The sequence below is a fragment of the Molossus molossus genome, unplaced genomic scaffold, assembly GCF_014108415.1.
Source record: "Molossus molossus isolate mMolMol1 unplaced genomic scaffold, mMolMol1.p scaffold_m16_p_18, whole genome shotgun sequence".
Classification (NCBI taxonomy): Eukaryota; Metazoa; Chordata; class Mammalia; order Chiroptera; family Molossidae; genus Molossus; species Molossus molossus.
Genome location: NW_023425353.1, coordinates 47,577,408 through 47,595,707, shown reverse-complemented (window position 1 = coordinate 47,595,707; position 18,300 = coordinate 47,577,408). Strand labels below are relative to the sequence as shown.

General features: G+C 38.1%; 1 protein-coding gene and 1 non-coding gene across 7 annotated transcripts in view; one reads left to right on the top strand and one right to left on the bottom strand.

Annotated features, from left to right (window-relative positions):
* Positions 1 to 3,513, top strand: part of NGLY1 (N-glycanase 1) — a 39,440-nt gene extending 35,927 nt beyond the window's left edge. The window contains exons 10-11 of one of the 6 annotated variants that reach the window (XM_036266179.1): positions 2,602 to 2,779; positions 3,128 to 3,513. In XM_036266179.1, the coding sequence (XP_036122072.1) occupies positions 2,602 to 2,779; positions 3,128 to 3,303 (354 nt within the window). In that variant the 3' untranslated portion in view covers positions 3,304 to 3,513. Of the gene's footprint in view, positions 1 to 2,167; positions 2,207 to 2,601; positions 2,780 to 3,127 lie in introns of those variants that run through there. The other 5 variants (XM_036266180.1, XM_036266181.1, XM_036266178.1 and 2 more) reach the window with 5 other exon arrangements.
* LOC118633703 lies at positions 949 to 1,054 on the bottom strand. Its single transcript, XR_004960246.1, has one exon. It is a non-coding gene; the product is annotated as a U6 spliceosomal RNA (small nuclear RNA).
* Positions 3,514 to 18,300: the final 14,787 nt, after the last annotated feature.

Below are 18,300 nucleotides of genomic sequence, written 5' to 3'. Positions count from 1 at the left end.
GAGGGTCAAGGGTGCGTCGCTAAGGGGAAGGGGTGCTATATAGACTTAAGTCTGCAGGAGAAAAACTCCGTGATTTATGTAATACCACTGCTGCTAAAGTAGGGTAGCGTCACCCACCTCTTAGTAGGCCCACAAATTGCAAAAATGAGCATGTAGAACTATACACAATAATGACACCTATGAATTTAAAATGCGAACAAACAAGTTGTCTAACGTAACTTCAAGAAGTTAGGAACACCCAACAGTTATAAAAATGCTTTTGGGGGTGTCACAATCAAAAAATTGAGTATTTGTTATAGTATTTGTTAATATATATTGTTATTCTAAATAAAATTATTCTTTTTATTGGTATTACACATAGACAGGACGACATTTGGAGGTTTACATAAATCCTATTGTTTTGGTGCATTTCAAATTACCAAACTAATATGCATATTCTTGGTAACTTTCTACCACCTCTAAAAATACTGAGTTAAAATAAATTGGTTAAAATGCTCTAGACAGACTGTATTTTGTGAAAGAGATTACATGAATTTTCCATATAAATAAGGTCTGTTTTATCTCCAAATACCATTTCTTTAGCCTTAGACCTTTTATTTGCTCACAATATGTTTGATTGTTTATTTAAGCATTTAAGAATTCATGGGTGGTCCATCTTATCCTTTAACTGTTTAAAGTCTTAAAAGCTGATGCCTTTAGTATTGAAAATATGTAAGTCTTAGAAACAAGCGATCCTCTTGGACATGTTCAACAACTATTACAAACCTCCTGTGACAGTTAAAACCACAATCCTGGCCCAGAGCCACATGGTATAATTAAGACAATTCTTGGGGCAAGCTAGAAATTTGGAATTAACTTGACTTAAGCCCATCATATGGTTTTTTCCCCATCCCTTTTATTGAAGGAAATAAAACTTGCGCTGCAGAGGCAGTGGGGTCTCCGAGCATGAGGAAAGGTGAACGCTTCGCGAATTTGCGTGTCATCCTTGCTCAGGGCCTTGCTAATCTCCTCTGTATCGTTCCGATTTTAGTGCATGTGCTGCCGGAGTGAGCACAGCCCATCATGTTTTACACCCATATTGTGCCGGGGCGGGGGGGGGGGGGGCATTTAAAACCACTGAGCTCTCAAAATTTATTATATAGAAGTATATACTGAAATATGAGTTTGAACGTATTTCTGTATTAAGATTACTTTTCCCCAGTTTTTTAGTCGTTCCCAACCCCTTTTCTTCCTGTAACCCTGCTTTTTGGCTCACCTTTCCCAGATAATGTCCTTTACTAGCCACTTCTTGGAAGGAGTAAGCAAGCTGTGGATAGCCAGTGGTTTAGGGTAGGTGAAACTAACGACTCCCGGAGTGCTGGCAGTGATTTTTTCCTTGATGACTAAAGATGTGGAGCAGGACTTTCATGCAGATGTTTTATGTGTCACTTCCCACTATTTGCCCCTGAGAAGCAGATTTGACATTTCCAAAAGAATGTGAATGTGTGTACAATCCTTTAATATTTAAATACTATTTATTAAATCCTCTTAAGATTGCAAAATCTATGCCCCAGAGAGCTATGATTGGGTTAAGTTAAATCACACAAGTACACCAGAAATACTTGATCTGAGAAATACTTGCATATTGGTAGTTCAGGGTAGGATAAAATTCTGGAGAACTGTGAAAGCTAAGAGTGTGGATTTAATGCAAGAGCCAGATGCTTGCTGTACATTCTAGACCAGGCAAATGATGAGGGAAGTGGGATTTTTAAAACAGGAATTAGGCAGTTGCACAAAGATGAGCATAAAGTCATGACTGTAGTGGATTTATTTCAAGAAAATGCATTGATTGTTGTGGGGGCCTTTATCCTAATGATCAAAGAGTCAGACCCTTGGGGGTTTGCACCTGGGTGAATGCAGTTACCTGTGAAAGACCATGGCTGGGGATGTCAGTTTTCATGTCAATTGTCATGTCATCATTTGAAGAGTATAGATGAAACTATGAGAGGAGATAAGCTGGAAGCAGCCAATAAACTTGGATGCCTTAACTAGTATAGATTTAAAGTGCTAAGGGTCACTGATGGTGAAGGAATGGAGAGCGTGCCATTTAGGAGGCCAGCGTGGATATTACCTTTGCTACACCATTCCTTAGCAGTGACTGAGGTGTGTTGTTTTTTTTTTAATTTAGAGGATATGGCTCATCTCACTCTAGGAAAGCTGATCTGAAAATCCAGAATTTGAAGAGACAAGAAATAATTGCATTTTAAAAGGATTCTTCATTTTTGGCAGGATTCATCATAAAGTTTAAATACCTGGACTTACTAATTTAAAAGAATATAATTTACCAAAATTTAGTTAGCATTAGTTAGCATACAGCCCTTTAGGGCTGTACTTGTTGGACTACCTGTATTCAAATATTATTTTCCTTCCAGAGCAAAAGATACCACAGGTAAAACTAATAAAAATGTTTAAATGTTAGTAAAAATTTTTTTCAGTGGGAAAAAAATTAGGTTTTTAATAACCATTTGTACCTAGTACCCTGTGACAATGACTTTGACTATATGTGTTTTCTACACTATTTAACTTTTTCTTACAATTCCTTTTTTTCATCCTGTTTTGTAGGTGTATTTAGCCCGAAAGGAAGGATCATCTTATGCTTCTATTTCCTGGAAGTTTGAGTGTGGGTCAGTTGGCCTAAAACTAGATAGTATTTCCATTAGAACAAGCAGTCAGACCTTCCAGACTGGAACAGTACAGTGGCGACTGCGATCTGGTGTAGCACAAGTAGAACTGTTGGGCGGTAAGCATTTGACCGGAGAATTAATCGCAAAGGGTGTATTTACCACTCTGAAGAGGAATCGTACTTATTTGACATGCAGTTTTGAGTTTTTCATACCCAAGAGTTATTCATACTATTGCAGAAAAAATATTGTAATTGAAGCCTGTATAGCCTCATTCTAGTAGAAGGGCTTATATTTTTTTATTGTGAAACACAAATGGAAGAAGAAAAATCATTTCTTTGTTTCAAAGGACACATTCTTAAGAGTTGATTTTTACCTATAAGTAAGATATGTTAAAATGCATTCCAAAAGTCATTTTATGTTTAAGTTTCCAAAAGCAACGTGGTTTTTTTTTTTTCCTCCAACAGATAAAATTCTTCGCTCCTATAATGATTTTTCTGGTGCCACTGAAATTATTTTGGAAGCAGAATTAAGCAGAGGAGATGGTGATGTTGCTTGGCAACATACTCAACTATTTAGACAAAGCTTAAATGACCATGAAGAAAATTGTTTGGAGATAATTATAAAATTCAGTGACCTTTGAGAACCTGAATATTGTAGAAAAGCTGGCAATAATCAAGGACTTACCATGTTTTCAATTAGTCTGTTGGTTCAGTGCATGCTTAGTGGGCAGTTTACTACCCTCTGCTAGCATATTTTTTTGCTGGCTATCCATCATGTAACCCTCATGAAAATATATCTTTGTACCGTGGACCATAATGAAACCTCGAATTAAAGGCTCCTTTCCATATGTGACTATAATTTGGAGTAAAGTCTCATTACTCCAGTATGAGATTTCAGTCTAAAAAGTGTAAGTATAGTTTTAAAAGTAAAATGAAGGTATTCATGATTAAAAACTGTTCATATTATGAGAAAACCTTAAGGTAATAATAGTAGTTTGATATTTTCTGATCAGCCATTAATTTCTTTGTAAGTTCATTGAATCAGGTTTCCTAAGATTTTTAATTTTTAATAACTGTGAAAGGTGTAGTATCTCATAAGTTATAATGCATGAAAATTTTTATGATTGTAAATATGTAGGCATTTAAGAAATAAATTGAATTATTTTGCTTTATATCTTTTTAGTGTTTACTTTGCCTAAATAAAAATCTTTAATAAGTATGATAAACATTGAAAACTGCTTGAATAGACAAGAGTTATGAAAACATGTATCATTGACTGCATAAATTCAGCTGCATTATAAATCCATAATATGTAGACACTTAAAATGCTTTACTTTCTATTTTCCTTTGAGTATTTTTATCTACCTCATTGAATAAACTATCTTGACTTTGAAACTATGTAACTGTGTTGTACAGTATTTATAGCTGTGTTAGGGGTCGTTTGTATGTGTTCCATGTACCTCTCCAATTAAATTTAGTGAACGTTTATTAGCGTTTGTGGAAGAGCGTTGTGATAGCATCATGAAGGAGGCAGTGGTGCAAAGGATACAGCCGCTGTCCTCTGAATGCCTTTGTGATGCTGATGTTCTACAGTTCTCAACTCTTCATACAAGGAAAGTGCATTCTCAGAGATTCTCACTCTGTGCAACGCAGTAAACCATGTATATGCATTATAAAATATACTCTAAGATCCTGGAACAAAGGTTTTATATTTGCTTTTTAATTGTAGTCAAACTCAGCTGAAGATCGCTTTCTTGCTAAAAAGTTTCTTTAAAAAAAGTAGTTTGTGCATATAAAGTTATTAATATGGTTTAATATTAGAACATTTTCCGGAATTCTTGGACTCGAGTTCATCATAGCATTGTATAGTAGCCAAACAATTCAGTGGGTTCATGACGTGGGCAAGATTCACTTACACATCTCAGTCTTCTACCAAGTTGCAGGATTATAGTCTTATAGTCCTGTTGTGTGGGTTGCTGTTTTAGTAGGTGCTTCCCAAATATAGATCTAATTTTGACAGGAACATTCTATTTGAAGGAGGTATTGAAATTGATATTAGAACCAATGATTTTTTTCTAACCGTAATTAAACTTTTCTGGAAAATAAATATATTGTAATTTGACAATAGATTAGATATGGATGCTTTTCTGTTTGTGTACTAATTTTTAAAGGATTTTTATTCCTCTACAACACAATAAACTGTTTTGATTTTTAAGTCAGAATGAGTACCCTCTTACAAGCTAATAGCACTGACCCAGGTGGTATTCCTTCCTTAAATACTCTAGGAGAGAGAGTAAGAGTAAACCAACATGTCATGATTGGCTTCATTCCCTTAGCATGTATTCCATCACATCTTTATACTGACCAAACCGCTTTTACTTCTGATGAGAGATTTAGGAAGGACCTAAACTGATAATGACCACCTTTTAAGTATCTAATAAGTGCCAGTGACTTCAGTATCTCATTTGATCATAATGGCATTGTATGGTAGGTAGCGTTCTTAACCCCAGTTTTTAGATGATGAAACAGGCTACGTGAGAGCCAGTATTTTACTGCCTATAGGTCTAACATCCAGCCATTCCCTATTCGATAGCACAATCACAAGCAAAAACATTCACGGTGAGACCTTGCTTTCTTCTCTCAGTTTTCTAAAGACTTGGTCTGAGATCAGTGAAACTGTGGCAGCAACTGAAAATCCATACGACAGAGAGAGACTCTGAAGAGCTAATGTAAATATCAAGTCTGACCAGTAAAGTCCATATTCTTTCCTGGAAGAGGGCATTTTGGGTTGTCAAAGTCTGCTATTCACCAATTTTAAATGTTGAAAGTATTAAAGCCATTTTTGTTAAAAATTCAAACAGTACAATGTTATAAAGTAAAAATGTTGCCTCTAGTCCCCACACTCTACCATTTTTAGAAATAACTACAAAAATGTTTCCCGTGTCTTTCCAGACCTTTGCTATAGATTTTCACATTGGTATATACATATAAACATAAAATAAGTTTTCATGGATTTGCTTTTTATTTTTATGTAAATGGAAGTATGTTTCATGGTTTCTTAACCATGTTGTCTTAGAAATATTTCTTGGTTAGTCATAGATCTGCCATATTCTTTTTTACTGTTCCTTAGTATTTCTTTACCCATTCCTTTCTTTACACTTATTTAGGTTTGTTCTTCCTTTGTTATTGCAAACAATGCATCACCATACATATTTTTTTTACATAGAATATATGCAAAGGTATGTATGTGCTTTTTAATTCTTACTATCTACTGTCAGATCACCCAAGTCAAGTCTACCAATTAACACACTAGCAATAGTACATCAGGGCACACTCATTTACTCTCATTCTTGCCAAAACTAAATACTGCAGTTGTGATAGCCAGCCTCCAAAGATCCTCACCTCCTGGCTTTTCATCTCGGTGTCCAGTGGAATATAGCGGAAGTGACCATGCATTTCCAAGGCTTGGTCATAAAGGCCTTGCTTTCTTTGACTGCTTGCTCTGGAGGAAGTCAGTTTCCATGCCGCAAGGCTTCTCAAGCAAGTCTGGAGGAACAAAGGCTCTCCAACCTCCAAGCCGTCAGTGACTGTTAGCTTCATGAGATAACACCAAGTTGGAATTGCACAGCCAAACCACTGCTGAATTCCTAATGCACAGAAACCATGAGACAACTGATTTTTTTTTTTTTTTATCCTCACCCGAGGACATTTTTTGTTCAGATAGAGTAGAAGGGAGATAGAGAGAGAGAGAAACATCTATGTGAAAGGGACACATCGAGCGGCTGCCACCCGCACGACCAACCAGGGCCGGGGACAAACCGCAACCGAGGTACGTGCCCTTAGCGGGAACCAAACCAGGGTCTCTCGGGACCACAGGCTGATGCTCTAACCGCTGAGCCAAACTGGCCAGGGTGACAATAAATGATTTTTTAAAACACCTTCTGCCTGGCCAGTGTGGCTCACTGGTTAAGCGGCAACCCATGCACCAAGAGGTCGCTGGTTGGATTCTGGGTCAGGGTACATGCCCAGGTTGTGAGCCCAATCCCCAGTGGGGGGCCTGCAGGAGACCGCCAGTCGGTGTTCTCTCTCAAATCGATGAAGAAAAAATATTAAAAATAAAACTTTTGGAGTGATTTGTTTATGTAGCATTAGATTACTGTTATGGACTAGATGTCTGTGCCCCTTCCCCCCCCCTTTTTTCTTTGGTACGTGCCCCTAGCCTCTAGGGCTTAGTGGGAACCAAACCTAGGACTCTCTGGTCCGCAAGTCGATGCCCCTATTGCTGAGCCAAACTGGCCAGGGCTGTGTCCCCTAAATTTTGTATGTTGAAATGCTAGCCCCTGATGTGATAGTAGAAGGAGGAGGGCCTCTGGTAGATAATTAGGCCATGGTGGTCAGTGGAGCCCTCATAAATGGAATTTGTGCCCTTATAAGAAAAGATTCAGGAGAGCTTACTGTTTCTGCGAATACAATGGGAGAGCCATCTATAAACCAGGAAAGGGGGGAGGGCCATCACAAAAAACCCAGCCTGACCTCAGACTTCAGCCTCCTCGGCTGAGAAATAAAGGTTTGTTGTTTAAGCCCCCTAGTCTGCAACCCTCACTAAGACAATTACTAAAACAGCAGTGCTAATTTTACCAATCTTATGGGTGAAAAATACCTAGTTTTAAGTAACATTTCCTTGATTACTTGTGAGATTAAACAAATTTTTATATATTCATTAGCCATGTTCTTGAAGTTTCTCTATATCCCTATTGGGTGTTTTGTTTTGACAATTATTTTTAATATCCAACTCTGATTGCTTTCCTTCATAGCAGCTGTGCTTATTCAATGTTTATAATGTCCTCTCTCTAAGATTATTAATTAGAACTTTTCTAATTCTCTTGTTAAAGAATTATCTCTTTTCTTCTGGATCATATAACATTGCCCATCTTGGTTTCCCTTTCATGTTACTGGTTTTCCTTTGATCAGCTATATTTATGATTAAGGACTAAGCTGCTGCTAACAGGTAGCTGGCTTGGGTTTTCCCACTCATTGTGTAGGGTATTTCTTCGCCAGCTCCCTCCCTTGGGAGGACTGATCACAGAACTGTGTCAGTGGTGGGTGTGGTGGGCCAGCAGTGGGCTTCAGCATAGTGCCTGGGCATCAAGCAGGCGGACACATAGACTTTCACACCTCACCCTTTTTGCTCAGTATTCATTTAGATTCATTTGTTTTAGAGATTTTTCTTTTTCTTTCTAATCTAATTTTGTTTTTTTCTTGAAAACATTTGCAAAATATTGAAGTCAGAACCATATAATAAGGTAAAAGCACTGAAGTCTTGCTTTCAGCCCTGTTCTCTCTCATTTCCCTATTCTCTTCTCCCACCCGCTCCACCCTCGTGGGTAACCACATTTATTTGGTTTGTCCTTTATTTTTATTTTTTTAAATCTAAGTAAAACTTCTCTTCCCCTTTTCATCATGATAGAACTATACTACCTTACTGACACTGTTTTGCAGCTTGCCTTTTTCAATGTATCATGGAGATCACTCTTACATCAGTATTTTAAGAGTGTCCTCATCCCCTTTGCTGGAACATGGTATTCCTTTGAATGCATGATCACATTCGGGGCTATCTCCAGTCTTTTTCAAACAACATTTACTTATATTAGTAGACATAACAAAATCTGGATTTCAGCTTACATCAAAAAATTGAATGATGTGACAACTGTTCATCATGGCAGCAGTTGGCGGAGCCTGACAGTAGCTGTGCTTCCTTTAAGACGGCCCGTATTCCCATGCCCCAGCCCCAGTTCCAATGCCGAAGCCCAGTGTCAGTCACCACTTACTGTAATCCTAGCACTATGTGTTCTTCTTCAAGAAATCTTTCTCCATTCTCATGTCTACCAAAATGATAAAATCAAAGACTAAATAAATTGCATGGTTTTATTTATTCATTAATTTATTTACCTTCAGTCACTTGACTCACAAACGTTATCTGCCTGTACACGTTGGAGTTTGTGACTACCTTGAAGGGATGTACTATTTTACTTGTGCATATTTCAGGGAAGTTTAAAGTAATTGCTTTGTATTACAAGTTGCTTAAAGCAAGATAATTTGACATGTTGAATAGCTTTTGAGGAGGAGGTTGTCTTTGAATTTTCAGGAACTTAGAATCCGTCAGTAACTTAAGATTTTAGGAATTATTTCCATGATCAAAAACAAATGTACGAGACTTTATTTTTAAATATTTCTAAAATGTGTGCTTTTCCCAACATCTTTCAATTTTCTGTGAGGCAAATATGCTTAGTTATTCCTCGTAGCTATCTTTAGATCCTCATAATAAATATTCTTGGAATGCTTTGTAAATATCATTTTGTGACACACTGCAGGGTGGCCAGCCGCACCATGACACTCGCGCAGTTTGAAAGGACTCAGCCCAGCCAGTGTGGCTCAGTGGATTGAGCTTTGTCCCATGGACTGAGATCCCAGTTCATTCCCGCTCAGGGCACATGTCCGGGTTGCAGCCTCGATCCCCAGTAGAGGGCGTGCAAGCAGCCGATCACTGTTTCTCTCTCATTGATGTTTCTATCTTTCCCTCTCCCTCTCTCTCTAAAAATCAATTTAAAAAAAAGGGACACAGCCCTGGCCTGTTTGGCTCAGCGGTTAGAGCGTCAGCCTGCAGTCCAGAGACCCAGGTTCGATTCCCGCTAAGGGCACCTATCTTGGTTGTAGTTTGTCCCCAGCACCGGTTGGGTCGTGTGGGAGGCAGCCACTTGATGTGTCCCTTTCATGTTGATATTTCTCTCTCTCTCTTTTTTCCTCTCTCTCCCTCCCACTCTACCTGAACAGAAATGGAACAATGTCCTCGAGTGAGGATCAAAAATTTTTTAATTAAATTAATTTAAAAAAGGGACACAATATCTATAGTTTCCCCCCCCCCCACATTTCCCCTACCATTCCTTGTTAATACTTTATTATAATTTTTAGAAATACAAAAATGAAATGACAAAAACCAGTGTACTCTTCACTCTAAAGTGAAATATGTTAACATTTTGTTTCATTCACATAATCTAATGAAAATCAAAACAGCACTTAAAAAGTTGGAGTCCCCTATGCACATTTTTTCAGTCCCATTTCCCCTTTTTTTCTTCTCCAGCGGCATTTATAATCAGGAATTTAGAATTGTTTTCATTTTTTAAAATTTTTATTATATACATATATTTAACAATGAATAATGTTGAATTGTATAGTTTTAAGTATACCTAAACAGTATTATAAATAGTACATAATGGTCCAGCCAGTGTGGTTCAGTGGTTAAGCATCGACCCATGCACCAAGAGGTCGCCAGTTTGATTCCCCTTCAGGACACAAATCCAGTTTGTGGGCCCAATCCCCAGTGGGGTTTATGCAGGAGGCAGCCAATCGATGTTCTCTCTCATCGATGTTTCTATATCTCTCTCCCTCTCACTTCCTCTCTCTCTCTAAAAAATCAATAAAGGAAAAAAAAATTTAAATAAGTAAATAGTACATAATGTTCTACAACTTGCTTTTTCAGTCATTTTCTAATGTATGTTAACAAATTTACCTATCTTAATTCCTGCATAGATTTCATCATTTAACAGTACCATAATTTATTAGTGTTTATTACAAGCAGTTATTATTACTACTGCAATCAATGCTATCTGTATTTCCTTGTGGATAAATGCAATTTTTCTAGGATATATTCCTAGAAATAGAAATGTTGAGTCACAGGCTATGTACTTTTCAAATGTATTGCCAATTGTTCTCCAAGATATTTATTGCCAACTTACAGTGTTATTTGGCAGTGTACTCAAGTTTCTGCGTCTCTACATCCTGGCCCAAAAATTTTGTTAAGCTTTACAATTTTTGCCATGATGATCTGAGTTAAATGGTATTTTGTTGCTTTACTTTGTATTTTTCTGACTACTGATGAGTTTGCGTATCCTTCCACATTTATCGATCCTTTTGGGTTGCCTATCCTGTGATTGCTTTTTCTAATATTTTGCCCCCTTTTCTATTGGGTTCTTTGTCCTTTCTCATGGACTTTTAGTTCTTCATGTATTTGGGACAGCAGTTATTTGCCTGTGATATATTTTTCGGCATATATGAACTACCTTTTTAATATGTGGATGATCCTTTGTCAGACAGAAACAGCACAACAAAAAGTCATCTCCCTTGCAAGATCTCTTTAGGAAGATGACCTTTGACTTATAAGCCCTGAAGCCAGTCTTACTGGGAAAAGGGCTTTGTGGAAAGAAAAGACAAAGCAGTGTCTGGTGGCAATAAAGGATGGTGTGTTAACTTCCTGGTACTGCAACATAAGACTGAATGAAATTCCATGTGTGATGGCTGCATGCTTATAATTTGGAGATGTTTCAGCTTCGGGAGAAATAAATGTTTGAAAATGAAGGCATTCTCATGCCGAATTCTTTGCTGGAAAGAAATACTGTCATCTGAAATGTTATGTCATCCCTTGCAGATGTAAAAGACTAAAAAAAGCAAAGGGTGCCTTTGATCTTCACTTAATAAATATGGAACCATCAAAGCTCTGGTACTTCTTGTAAACTTAAATTTGAAACAGATTAAATGCTCAGGGAGAATGATGGCAGGAGAACTTTGTAAAATGAATCACGGAAGTAGTTGAATTTCAAAAAAAAAAATTTATGGTTGAAAAAAAAATGAGTGCTGTAATTTCAGTTGGATTCAATTCATCTCACAAATGAGTGTCCGTACTGAATGGTCATACAATCAAGTCATGCATCTTTGCCACTAAGGAAAAATACTTTTAACAAAATACTATTAGCCTGAAAATGCCAGATGGCAGAGGAATTGCCCAAAAGATAGAGTGCAAACCTAACTAGCAGTTTTTCTTATCCAGATGTTTGGGAATGTGTATGTACTCTGAGTATATCACAAGGTTCCTGTTCTACCTGAACTGCCAGCCAAGGGCTGGGTGCCCTCCTGCTCCCTCCCCCCCCTCCCCACACCTCTGTAGAATCCTTCATGCCAGTCCCTGGATGCAGGAGCTATATGATGCCTGCTAACAAATATGCATGCATATTAAATAATCACTACTCCAAATATATATTTTCTGTGGGAGAATAGAAATAGTTTACGTTTGATTTCTCAGACTCTGCTCTCCACATCATAAGTCATGATTTTTTTTTTTTGAAACACTGCATTTTGCTTTGTGAGAAAGAGTTAATTATTTTTCTTAATTTGAATGTAGTGTTGTGTCTAAGCCCCATTTTTCTGATACAAGTGTAATTTTGATTTCACTCACTGCAGGAGAAATTGCATACAGATGAAATTAGACTTCCACTTATGAAATAGTTCCCGCTTTAAACCATTTGCAAATGTATTACAATGGGACTACATAAATAGAAACAGGAAGAAAATAAATTACAAGCTGTGTATTTAATATTTCTGCTATTTCCCTTTTGTAATGGAGATGCCTCAGTACACAGAATCTGTCAGGTGGTGTTCCCCAGAGGACTGGATTAGACCATTTTAGGGGTTCAGATTCCTGGGCCTCATGCAGGAGATTTTTAAGTCAAAATTCTTAGGTTGAGGCTAGGGAATTTGGTTTATTAACAATTCCCCGATTCTTAAATGGACATCTGTGAACTGCCATTCTACCCTATGCTCTCTTTTTCTGACAAGGAAATTGAAGGTCAGAGAGGTGAAGACATTGGCCCAAGTTCACACAGGTTAGTGATTCCTTCCCCAGTGCCTAATATTTGGAAGCCTCTACTATTGTTAACCGGTCTCATTATCCTTTTTACCAAGATTTGACTAACATGAGGTTGTTTGGTTTTATTCCTTGCATCCTATGTGCTGGCTGCTTTTTCTTTAATTTAATGCAAAAGGAATATGATATATTTTTTTTCCTGGTTCTCTTCTCTCAACTGTTAGAGCAGACCAAGGTTACCTCCAGAGGAAGAGGGTAGGAAAGCAGAAGCAAAGAAACAAAAATGGTGTTTTAGATGAGCTGAGCCCATCTCTGCATCTTAGTTCACTTTGAATTCATTATAGTATTTTGTGTTTGTTGGGTTTTTGTGGTTTTGTTTTTTGTTTGTTTGTTTTTTGCCTCTCTTTGGTGCTGAAAACACAAGATGGAAAGCCCACTGAAGCCAGGAACTATGTCCCATTCTTGTGTTGCCCCTCTTAACATCTAGCACAGAACTTAGAAGGAATATGGTAAGAGGCAACAAAGGATAAGAGGATAAACTGCAGAATAAAAGGACCCCACAGTGGGCTTACTGCCTCTTTAGGGAACTGCTACTCTTTGGCAGTATATTTAGCAGTTTTGCTCCAGGACACAATCTAAAAATGTTGCACCCACTGTGCTGTGGATTCTAGTATAAAATAGTGCAATGTCATTGAAGATCTGCTTCTCACCTCTTCTTTATCTTTTCTGTTAGGTCTCAGATAAATAGATAGCTTGTCATTCTTCCTTAGTCTCTGGGACTCGCTCTCTCAATCCACATTCTGGTTCCATTTCTAATTGGATCTATCAGCATCATTCAAATGGCTTTCCATTCCCTTAATAAGTTCAATAAGTCCTCATATATTAAAAAATAGTATTAACGTTATCTAAAGTAAAATCTGTGGTTGAAATAATCATAGGAACACTTGGGCAGCTAGTGGCACATGTCACATCTTTCTTAAAACTATTTTGTCATGGTCAATTGTTATTCATCTATCAGTTCTCCTTTACTGAAGCTCCATGTTGCATTTTCTTTCTAACTTTGTAACAGTGAAGAATTGTAACCCACCTGAGCATTTTTTTCACATTGTTTCTGTAAATGCTGACCTGACTACTATGTAGCTTGTAGATAAACAGCATGTGTGTATAAGAATGCTAAGAACTAACTTCAGAAGATACAGACTCTGACCGACATTCAGTCATCCCACCTCTAGGAGAATTGCTGACCTTCAATTGTAAAACCAAGATGACGCACACCAGACTGTCGCTTGACCAATTTCAAGGTCCTTATCAGACTGGACTGTGCTGGTCTGCACATAGAGAACTTTTCACCACCCTCTGCTTGATCTCTTTGTTCTGCTTTCCTTCTCCCTCCTTATGAAAACCTCTGCCTACAGTGAGATGTGAAGATGGGCTTTGTGACAAGAGTCCTCCGTCTTCTCAGGTGGCTGACACTTGAATAAACCTCTTTCCTTTTCCACCAGTATCTGTCTCAAGCGTTTGGCTTCCATTGTGGTAGGCAGCCAAATCTGGGTTTTTGTTATAGTTTCACTATTTCTCTTATAGAATCAAACATATCTCGTAGCTTCATTGATCAACCCAGACATAGATGCCTCCCACAGTTCAACTTTATGCTGACATTTCAGACATGCCTGAGTTTCATGTCTACAGCCCCATGAGGTCAGTTTCCATGCAGATACCCCATTGCCATTCTCAAACCAGCCCAGTCTCCAGGAGGGCAACCTTCTTGGTAACAACTACATTTATTTATTTATTTATTTATTTATTTATTTATTTATTTATAGCCTCACTGAGGACATTTTTGCATTTATCTTCAGATAGAGCGGGGGTGGGGGAGGAGAGAAACATTGACATGAGAGAGACACATCGAGTGGTTGCCACCCACACAACCCCAACCGGGGCGGGGGACAGACTGTAACCAAGGTACATGCCTTTAGCGGGAGCCAAACCTGGGACTCTGGTCCGCAAGCTGACCCTCCAACCTCTGAGCCAAACCGGCCAGGGCACTAACAAATAAATTTGAGCCACCTTGATGTTTATGACATAGTTGATTTAGTCATTCAATAAATATTACTGACAGCTTAATCTGTGTTAGGAATTGTTTTGGGTATGGAGCATACGGGAACAAATAAAATAGACAGCACTCCCTGGCCTTGTGGAATTTATACTGTAAAGAGGGATATGGGTTTTAAGCAAGATACTCTCTTATATTTAGATAGTGATAAATTCCAAACAAAAAGATACTAGACTATTATTCTGGCAACACACAAAATTAGGCTGATGAACCAGTAGTGGTTTGCTTAGTTAATGAACCTAGCTGACTGCCCCAGCCTCTGAGTGAAATGACAGGCAGTTTGGTGTGGCTTTATTGTCTATCAGTGGTTCTCAACCTTCCTAATACTGCGACCCTTTAATACAGTTCTTCATGTGGTATGTGGGCATATCTGCATGTGGGTGGACCCGCCTGGAGACGGATAGAGGAGCGGTGTCTCGGTTCCTAAGACCATCAGAAATATGTGTTTTCGGATGGTCTTAGGCGACCCCTGTGAAAGGGTCGTTCGACCCCCAAAGGGGTCGTGATCCACAGGTTGAGAACCACCTCTACCTGACATGATGATTACAAGGACACAGTACCATCCATTAATAACTTACAAAGCTGTGGGTTTTGCACAATTCTCTGAGGTGCCTGCAAAGCATTCCCCTTTCTGTCACTCTGGTTGCCCACACATCTATTGTCCTTAGGATAAACCCAATGCACCTTTTCTCCACGCAAAGTACTTAACTCTCCCATCTCTTGGGTTACTAATGTAAATTGTGGCCCCACCTGTTGAAGGACCAGCCATTGGCCAAGTGGTGTTAAACCAAACATTGATTAGGAGGAACACTGCACTGAAATGCAGTACTTACTGGCATCTGAATTTGCTCCCTTGCAAATTAGGTCTCACTAATCTTGTCAGCTCTGGTATAGCCATTTTATTAAATACTTATATAGCTTTAAATAAGTTCCATCTGAGTCTGTGTTATTGTATGATATGTGGTAATAAGAATTCCAACTTTTAGCCCTGGCCAGTTTGGCCTAGCTGTTCGAGCATTGGCCCACAGTCACAGGTTCAATTCCTGGCCAAGGATATATACCTAGGTTGCAGGTTTGATCCCTGGCCCTGGTCATGGTCATGTGGGAGGCAACCAATTAATGTGTTTCTCTCACATCAATGTCCCCCCCCCCCATTTCTCTCTCCCCCTTCCTCCCCCCTTCCACTCTATCTAAAAATCAATGGAAAACTATTCTTGGGTAAAGATTAACATAGAAAAAAATTTCCAACTTCTCAAGAATGAAGTAAGAATTAGAGATGTTTCATATAGGGCATTAGTATGATGTTTGAATATATTAGGACTCAATGCATAGAAGTGGCCACTATGATTGATCTTCCCTCTCCCCAGAGGGCCAGGCGTGACCACACCATATGTTCTTCCAGAATTCTGGCCTTGGCCAATCCTGTTTAGATATCATTCTACTCATTTATAATTTTGCTTCACCTTTAGCATCTTTTTGTAAATTTACAGTTTTGTTTTAAAAAAATGTAGCCAAAAAAATCAGAAATGTTGAAGAAATATAATAGCATGCAGTAATATTTTACTAGCTTAAAGGCAATTAATTTTAATTTTCTTAGAACTTTTTATTATAATATAAATCAACTACATAAAAGAATTAAAATATAAATAAGCACAAATTAAGTCACCTATAATCTCAATGTTCAAATATAACCACTGTTTAGATTCTGATATTTGCCTTCATATAAAGATATGTATTGCAACGTTTATGTGTTTATTTTTTTCAAAAATAGAATTGCACTTTGCACAATGTTTTATAATTTAAATATGTTGTAAATCATAATGTGATCTTCACTATTTGTTATCATTGTATAGTAATCAACTATACAGATGCATTATAATTTAAAGCAAACCAATCTCTTCTTGGATTTTTGGTGTTTTGGTTAGTTTGTTGTTTTGGTTTGGGTTTTGCTGAGTTTTTAAGAGAAAGAGGTAAATGACAAGAAAAAGCAGCTTTCAGCTATTTTTTTTTTTTAATCAAAATACTCATAGCATGTCCTGAGATAACCTAGTCAGTCTAGTCTCCCACACTACTTCTGTCGGTGCTGGATACCTCCTCAATGTCAAGTGCTGTAGTGGGAACTGAGGAACCAGCCCAGCCTTTGAAGAGCTATTGAACTCTTCAGCATAGGACAAATACTTTTTGGGGAGTAAATATTTAAGCAAAGAGTTTTAAAAGACATTTTTGTTTTAATCTAATATAAATAAAATCAGCCCATACTAGCCAGTGTGGCTCACTGGTTAGAACATTGTCCTGTGCCCTGAAGGGTCAAGGGTTAAGGGTATGTACCTGGGTTGCAGGTTTGGTTGGGGTGCATGCCTAAGGCAACCAATTGATGGGTTTCTTTCACATTGATGTTTCTCTCTCTCTCCCTCCTACTTTCTCTAAAAATCAATGGAAATAAATATCCTCAGGTGAGGATTAACAAAATAAATAAATAAATGAAATGAAATAAGCCAGATTTTGTGGCACATATATAATTAGAACAGAGATGTTCTTTTTTTTTTAATATATGTCTTTATTGATTTTTTAGAGAGAGATAGAAACATCGATGTGAGGGAGATACATTGATAGGCTGCCTCCTACACACCCTGCACTGGGGATCGGGCCCGCAACTGAGGCATGTGCCCTGACTGGGAATCAAACTGGGACCTCTCAGTCCATGGGACACTGCTCAATCCACCGAGCCGCACCGGCCAGGCATTACAGAGATAGTCTTTAAATCTGAAGTTCAAACTTATTAACTAGTCTAAACAGAGAGAACATCAAACATATCATTTCAACTGTTTTCTACTTATCAGGTGCTTAGAAAACAAAACATAATCTTATTGCTCATTCCATGTCCCATAAAGGTTAAGGAATATTATAAGAACTGGGAAGGACTTCTGTCATCTGTGGCAGATATGTGTGGCCTTCCAGGATGATGGTAATTCTGAAGAGGAAGTGAGATGAAAATAGAACCTGGTGGCTGAGCACAGGCCTGGGGGTCCTGGAGCTGCAGGCAGCCTGCTTTTAAGAAAGCAGAGAGACGGACACTCCAATTTCTAGAATTCAGAGACCCACATGAACCGGAATACACTGGCCTCGGTGGGCTGTTTCAGAGATAATGGCAGGCTGTGATTAACTCAGTATTATGTAAAACAGGTGCAGCCCCCAATCTCCCGACAGGTTGCCAGCATGGGCAAAGTTTCAACCTAGTGACTGGTAAGATACAGACAATGTTCATTGTATAAGAAAGTAAGGTTTCAAAGATACAGTTGAAACTCAGCTCTCTGCAATAGATGTTATACCTGACTATTATTAATGAATAGAATGTCAATGTGTAAACATATAACTACAATTGATTCCTTCTTTCAAAACTAATCACTGCATAAATTATGGGTGACACCATTGGAAAGAAATTATACACACTTTGAATTCTGATAGTTAATTAATTGACTCAGCAACTGTTAAATGAGCCACTGTCACCTTAAATTGAAGGTATACCACACCAACCCCAAATCTAGCTCCTCATCTCCAAGTGATTCCCTTTCCTCTTTCTTATTTCTATCAATAATGCCACCAATTGTCATGAGATGTTATCAAGTCCTTCTTGCTGATCATTCCTTTAACATGTTTCTGTCTTCCACCCAATTCCTTTCTGAACCCACAACATGATCCAAGCCTTCATCTTTCCTAACGGGTTTCCGTACCTCTGATATCTCCCTATTCTAAAACATTCCATAAATCATTGCTAACATGACATATGATCTTCCTAAAATATTAATTTCATCAGATCAACCCCCAATTCTA